General features: G+C 37.9%; 1 protein-coding gene across 1 annotated transcript in view; it reads right to left on the minus strand.

Annotated features, from left to right (window-relative positions):
• Nucleotides 1-5478, minus strand: part of CD2AP (CD2-associated protein) — a 123341-nt gene extending 117863 nt beyond the window's left edge. The window contains 1 exon segment of the mRNA XM_014535406.1: nt 5474-5478. Within this exon segment, the coding sequence (XP_014390892.1) occupies nt 5474-5478 (5 nt within the window).
• Between the last annotated feature and the right edge of the window lie 2289 nt (nt 5479-7767).

Below are 7767 nucleotides of genomic sequence, written 5' to 3' on the forward strand. Positions count from 1 at the left end.
AGAAAACGTTGATTCTCCTGCTGCCCACGAAGGTGGAAAGTGAAGTGGGGAGACATGTGGGGAGTGAGCGAGGTTCCCTGTCTGGGGGTTCCAAATCTGCTGTTGGTTTTTTTCACCACTGACTAGAGATATACAGGGTGTCCCCCCAAAATGTATACACACTTTGAATACCTACTAATTCCAATGGTTTTAAGCATAAGAAAGAAACAACAATGGAGCTGTTATCTGTTAAAAGTGTGGGCACAAACAGGTAGTTGGACATTCCCTGAGGGGTCTCAGATTGGAGAGGGTGAAGGCCAGACTGAGGGGCCCCTTCCCCCCGCCCCACCCCAGTGCACGAATTTCGGGCTACTAGTGTAAAATAACTATGCTAATATGTTACTAGTGATAATGGAAAAAACAACAATATGCAAGCACAGTTAGTAAGGTAAGCAGATGAATAATCACGAGGAAATACAAGAAATCAAAAACTCTGTAACAGAAATAAAGGATGCCATTGGTAGGTTCAACAGCAGACTAGACACTGCCATGGACAGAATCAGTAAGCTTGAAGATAGGTCAATAGAAATTTCCCAAAAAAATGCAAAGAGAAAAAAATAATTAAAAAAACAAACAACTACAATAGCAAAAAAACAACAGAACATCCAAGAACTGTAAAGTAATTTAAAAAATGTTACATATCTGTAATTGGAGTACCAGAAAAATTTCCACAATTAATAACATACACCAAGCTACATATCCAGGAAGCTCAGAGAACACAAAAGGGGATAAATGTAGGAAAGTCTACACCTATGCATACCATATTCAAACTACAGAAAACCCAAGACAGAGAAAATCTTGAAAGAAACCGCAAGATAAAAGCCTAGAGATGAACAAGGATAAGAATTCCAGCCTTGGTTTGGCTTAGTGGATAGAGTGTCCGCCTGCAGACTGAAGGGTCCCAGGTTCGATTCCGGTCAAGGGCATGTACCTTGGTTGCGGGCACATCCCCATTAGGGGGTGTGCAGGAAGCAGCTGATCTATGTTTCTCTCTCATTGATGTTTCTAACTCTCTATCCCTCTCCCTTCCTCTCTGTAAAAAATCAACAAAATATATTTTTTAAAAATTCCATCAGCTTCTTTCTCTTCAGACACTCAAGCAAAAAGGGAGTGAAGTAAACTATTTAAAACATTGAAAGAAAAATAACTACAAACTTAGAATTCTATTTCCAGCGAAATTAGTCTTTAAAAGTGAAAGAGAAATAAACATTTTTTTCTCAAAAACAAGAATTCATTGCCAGACCTGCCATGAAAGAAATATTAATAGAAGGTCTTCAAGGATCTTGCCCACCTTTTTATTTTGAGTGCTTTTGTCTTTGCTGATGGATATATAAAGACTTAAAGAAACTTTACCAAATTTAAACCAAAGTATTTACTAACAAAATAAAATTCTAACTATTTTTCTGGGCAAAAAAACAATTAATGTGGGATATGACTGATTAAAAAGAAGTAGAAATCTTTGATTGTGGGGAAAAAATCATGTAATAGCTATTAACAGTCATTCAGAATTTTTCATATCATAGAGCTCACTGAAAAGCTAATGAAAGATACAATCCCTTTAGCCATAACAATTCCATCACAAAGATCTGTTCAAAAAATTTTAAATATATTTTTACTGATTTGAGAGAGAGGTAGGGAGAGGTAGAGAAACATCAACGATGAGAGAGAATCACGGATCTGCTGCCTCCTGAACACCCCACACTGGGGATCGAGCCCACAACCTGGGCATTTATCCTGACCAAAATCGAACCATGACCTCCTGGGTCATAGGTAAATGCTCAACCACTGAGCCATGCTGGCTGGACCAAAATTTTATGTTTAAAACTGACAGGCTTCTGACATGTTTTCTCCATATCATTTCTGAGGACTAACATATCCCCAATAATTAGTGTTCTCCTTATGAGCTTTTGACCAACAGCATTCATTTATTTGTAAAATGTGACTCTTAATCTTACTTATTTCTAAAGATAAGCATTCTAAACTGAAAAAACAGCTCTCTTATTATTAAGGCCAAATTACACTTTCAAGTAACAATCCAAATGCCATTCAAAGGCCTCAAATTCTCTCACACAAGTAGGCCAAGTGCCCCAAACCACATTTTATTTAGAAAACAGAATGAAATAAACTCCAGGCCTATTATATGTAATACACTAAATTGAATATTTTTTCCATTAGAAAATATACTTGCTATTTAATTATAATAAATTATCATTAATTAAATATCTAATACAGAATCAAACAAGGACAAAAATGACTTATCATTAACAAACCCTAAAATAGTACAATTCCTTATAATTTAAAGTTGTATAATACTTTAAAAATATTTTCATATATGCTCCTTAGATTCACAACAAATCTATAAAGTTTACATTCTAAAACTAAAACTGCACTGTCCAGCTGGTAACCACCAGCACGGGTATTTACTGAGCACCTGAACTGTGAATAGTCCAAACCTAGATGTTTTATAAAATACACACCAGATTTCAAAACCAGGGGAAAAAAGTACACTATCTCATTAATAACATATTACATATATTTTGAAATAATGTATTAATTTCAACTATTCCTTTTTGTTTAACATAGCTACTAGCAAATTTATTGGTATGTAATTTATCAATTCAGTATACTTCAGAGAACATATGTACACTTGCTTTGCAGCACCCAATGAAGATAGTATAATTTTACAGTTCAACCAACACTGTTCAAGTTATTAGACAAACTTTTTAAAAATATATTTTATTGATTTTTTACAGAGGAAGGGAAAGGGATAAAGAGTCAGAAACATCGATGAGAGACAAATATCGATCAGCTGCCTCCTGCACACCCCCTTACTGGGGATGTGCCCACAACTGAGGTACATGCCCTTGACCAGAATCAAACCTTGGACCCTTCGGTCAGCAGGCCGACACTCTATCCACTGAGCCAAACTGGTTAGGGCATTAGACAAACATTTTTAAGCAAATTAATTCTTAATGCCTAAATTTGTTTAACATGATAAAAGTCATATAGAAATATCTCATCTATAAAATCAGCAATTTTCACTTTACTAGAAGTATGTAACATCAATGTAACATACTAGTACATGGAGTAGGCAATCAGCAGATCCACCTGACAAGATGCTTAATATCCCAGATCATTGATTTTCTACCAAAGGGACTTACTAGTAAGAGCCACAATGAGTCAGACAGAAAGGATTAAAGAGTTTCTTTTTAAAATGATAGACCTCATCCACCAACTTGAAATAGGAACTCCACTTAGGCAGCATTCTGTTAATCTGGTTTAGATGGACATATTTCAATATATTTAAATTTTGTGTTCAGCGGCAGACACAGCTGATTCACACAGCCAGTCGGCCTGGTGGTCAAATCCCTCTAGTATTAACTACAACAATCAAGGCTCAACTAGAACAAGACTGCGCACAAAGACCACTAGGGGGTGCACCAAGAAAGCATAAAAAATGCGGAGACAAAAAAACATGACAGAAATGGACGATATAGAGCTAAAAAACGCAATTTTGAGGGCTTGCAAAAATGTGCTAGAAGCTGCCAATAAACTTGAGGAGAGACTCACGAAAACTAATGAGACCCTCGATGCTATGATAAAGAAACAACTAGAAATTAAGCATACACGGTCTGAAATAAAGAATATTACACCCAATAGCAGACCAGAGGAGCCCAAGAATCAAGCCAAAGATTTGAAATGCGAAGAAGCAAAAAACACCCAACCGGAAAAGCAAAATGAAAAAAGAATCCGAAAATACGAAGATAGTGTAAGGAGCCTCTGGGACAGCTTCAAGCGTACCAACATCAGAATAATAGGGGTGCCAGAAGATGAGAGACAGCAAGATATTGAAAACCTATTTGAAGAAATAATGGCAGAAAACTTCCCCCACCTGGTGAAAGAAATGGACTTACAGGTCCAAGAAGCACAGAGAACCCCAAACAAAAGGAATCCAAAGAGGACCACACCAAGACACATCATAATTAAAATGCCAAGAGCAAAAGACAAAGAGAGAATCTTAAAAGCAGCAAGAGAAAGAAACTCAGTTACCTACAAGGGAATACCCATACGACTGTCAGCTGATTTCTCAACAGAAACTTGGCAGGCCAGAAGGGAATGGCAAGAAATATTCAAAGTGATGAATACCAAGAACCTACAACCAAGATTACTTTATCCAGCAAAGCTATCATTCAGAATTGAAGGTCAGATAAAGAGCTTCACAGATAAGGAAAAGCTAAAGGAGTTCATCACCACTAAACCAGTATTATACGAAATGCTGAAAGGTATCCTTTAAGAAGAGGAAGAAGAAAAAGGTAAAGATACAAATTGTGAACAACAAACATGCATCTATCAACAAGTGAATCTAAGAATCAAGTGAATAAATAATCTGATTTACAGAATGAACTGGTGATTATAATGAATCAGGGACATAGAAAGGGAATGGACTGACTATTCTTGGGGGGGAAAGGGGAATGGGAGATGCGGGAAGAAACTGGACAAAAATCGTGCACCTATGGATGAAGACAGTGGGTGGGGAGTGAGGGCGGAGGGTGGGGCGGGAACTGGGAGGAGGGGAGTTATGAGGGGGAATTATGGGGGGGGGAAAAAAGAGGAACAAATGTAACCTGAACAATAAAGATTTAATTAAAAAAAAAAAATTTTGTATTGTTCATTAGATTGACCCCCTCTCCCCAACTATTCCAAATTAAAGTACTATTGAACTTAGTGAAAGTACTATTGATGTAGTGAACACATAGTAGCCTCCAAATTTTCTGTTAATTAAGGGTGTTAACAAATTTTTTAAATAGAATAAAAAAAGTGATGTAGTTTCTGGCATCCATGAATTCAGGACAAGTAAGGTCATTACATATGAAAGGAAGAGAATAACAAGAGTTTTTATTTTAGCCTGGTTGGCATGGCTCAGTGGTTGAATGTTGACCTATGGACCAGGAGGTCACAGATTCCCAATTCCTGGTCTCAGGGGTCCTCAAACTTTTTAAACAGGGGGCCAGTTCACTGTCCCTCAGACCATTGGAGGGCCGGACTATAGTTTAAAGAAAAACTATGAACAAATTCCTATGCACACTGCACATATCTTATTTTGAAGTAAAAAAACAAAATGGGAACAAATACAATATTTGTATTTGCATGTGGCCCGCGGGCTGCAGTTTGAGGACCCCTGCTGGTCAGGGTACATGCCTGGTTGCAGGGCTCGATCCCCAGTGTGGAGCATGCAGGAGGCAGTCTATCAATGATTCTCTCTCATCGTTGATGTTTCTATGTCTCTCTCCCTCTCCCTTCCTCTGAAATAAAAAGAATATATATATATTTTTTTAAAAAGAGTTTTTATTTTGGCTTTAAATTATGAGCTTCTAAACTATAAATTCAACTGGGTTTTGGTCCCTTTCTTTCCAGCTCTGGCCCCAGATACTACGTCATTGCGATATTAATGCCCAAAAAAACTAGACTGCCATTTATGAACTCCTTTTTTAAAAAATATATATTTATTTTATATTATTTTTTATTTTTTTTAACCCTCACCTGAGGGTATTTTTCCATTGATTTTTAGGGAGGGTGGAAGGGAGAAAGACAGAGAGAAATATCAATGTGAGAGAAACACATCAATTGGTTGACTCCTGCACGCACCCCAACCAGGGCCGGGCTGGGGAGAAGCCTGCAACCAAGGTACGTACCCTTGACCAGAATCGAACCCAGGACCCTTCAGTACACAGGCCGACACTCTATCCACTGAGCCAAACTGACTAGGGCTATGAACTCCTTTTTAAGGAGGAAGTGATGGTGGTGAAGAATGATGTTCACATGCTTAAATACTCCCAGCTTGCAGACAACAATGTGCCTAATCTTCATGTCATGAAGGTCATGCAGTCTCTCAAATCACAAAGTTTGCCTGGAGACATTATTACTGCTACCTTACCAATTAGGGCATCCAGTATCTCCCTGGTTATCTCCACCTGCCCCCTGAAATTCTGCCTGCCACTTTGCCTCTAGCTGGCCTAAGACTGACAGGCCAAGACCCAAAGATCTGGAGGGCATGCAACCTGCATAAGTCACAGGAGAGGAAGCCAACAGAGACACCTACAGACTATAGAAGGAGTGCTGTGCCTGCTGGTGCTAACAAGGAAGCTGAGGCTGGTGCTGGGTTAGCAACCAAATTCCAGGATTTCGTTGTGGACGTGGTCAATCACCTCAGTAAAGTTGGAGGGATTATTTTGTGCTGAATATTTAAAAATTTAAAAAAATAAATAAGTTTGACTGAATTTTATAGAATACCAGAGGCCCAGTGCATGGATTCATGTACCGTGGGGTCCCTCAACCTGGCCTATGGAAATCGGGCCTGAACCAGCTCTCTGACATCCCCCAAGGGGTCCCAGATTGCAAGAGGGCACAGAAGGGCTCCGGGGCGTGTCCAGCCCATCTCGCCCAGTCCCAATCAGCCAGACCCCAGCAGCAAGCTAACCTACCAGTGAGAGCGTCTGCCCCCTGGTGGTCAGTGCCCGTCATAGCGACTGGTCGAACGAACGGTCGGACACTTAGCATATTAGGCTTTTATTATATAAGAAATTCAGGAAATTTTCATGGCAAAGGTTTTACATTTCCATTTGATATTCATTCTGAAAATTCTGAACTGTCAACAGACCTATTTTCATTATTTAAGGTAATTTTCTTAAATTGCTTCAGAAAGTGTGCTTGATAAGAATGGTCTAATTAGTAGATAAGTAAAATGGAATCTTCATCTTAAATAGTGCGTACACATGCACAAGTGCACAAACACACATACACACTCCAATATAGCAAGATAAAATACTCATCAGAGTACAACCCACTGGAGCAGAGCAGGAATTTTAATGGAAATCTAATATAAAAACTTTGATATCAGCAAAACACAGTTCTCAATAAATTAAGTTACAAAATACAGAAAGATTATACATTTGAAAGACCAACTTTAAATGTTTCCTAAAAACATTATGAATACGTAGTCTTAATTTCACAAATATATAAACTTCTAAACTTATAATCCAAAACAAATAATTTGACACTTGATTATTATAATGATCATGATAAATAAATACTCTAGGAATGACACTGTTATAATTAATAAAATCAGTCTAGATGTTGGGTAAATTTTTTGCTTCCGTTCTGGGGCACTGATGGATACTAAGAAAATTAAGACAGTTTGAATAGTTAAGTACAAGGATCTTAAAGACATCATCAGTTCAACTGAAAGTATGCTTTACTCTAAGGACTCAGTGACAGGAGTAGAAAATATATATATATACTGGCTATGCCAAGTACTCACTATGTGCCTGGTCAAACTAAAGAGAGATGAACAACCCTTACTTATCTTCCAATGTAGGAATCTATATCCTCATCTTCTTTAAATTACTCCTAGTACATTTTAACATACCTCTCGGCATATGTTCTTTTAATGTACTATATATTTCCTCTCTTGTTTGGATTTCTAATGATTCACCTGTTAAGTTTTATTCCTATCTCAACACTGTAAACTATCCCCACACATTCATGACACTCATCAACAAATGGAGGGAAGGAGAGGCAAGAGCATTTATACCAGTTTTCAGGGGTCGTGGAATTTTTTTTTAATCTAGATGATTCTAATAATATACCCAACCCCCAATACTTCTGTAAACCATTTGATGCACCAAAAACTTAAATTGGCCCTAATTCCCTTAATGTCTAGCATGGCAT

Source organism: Myotis brandtii, unplaced genomic scaffold (assembly GCF_000412655.1).
Source record: "Myotis brandtii unplaced genomic scaffold, ASM41265v1 scaffold143, whole genome shotgun sequence".
NCBI lineage: Eukaryota > Metazoa > Chordata > Mammalia > Chiroptera > Vespertilionidae > Myotis > Myotis brandtii.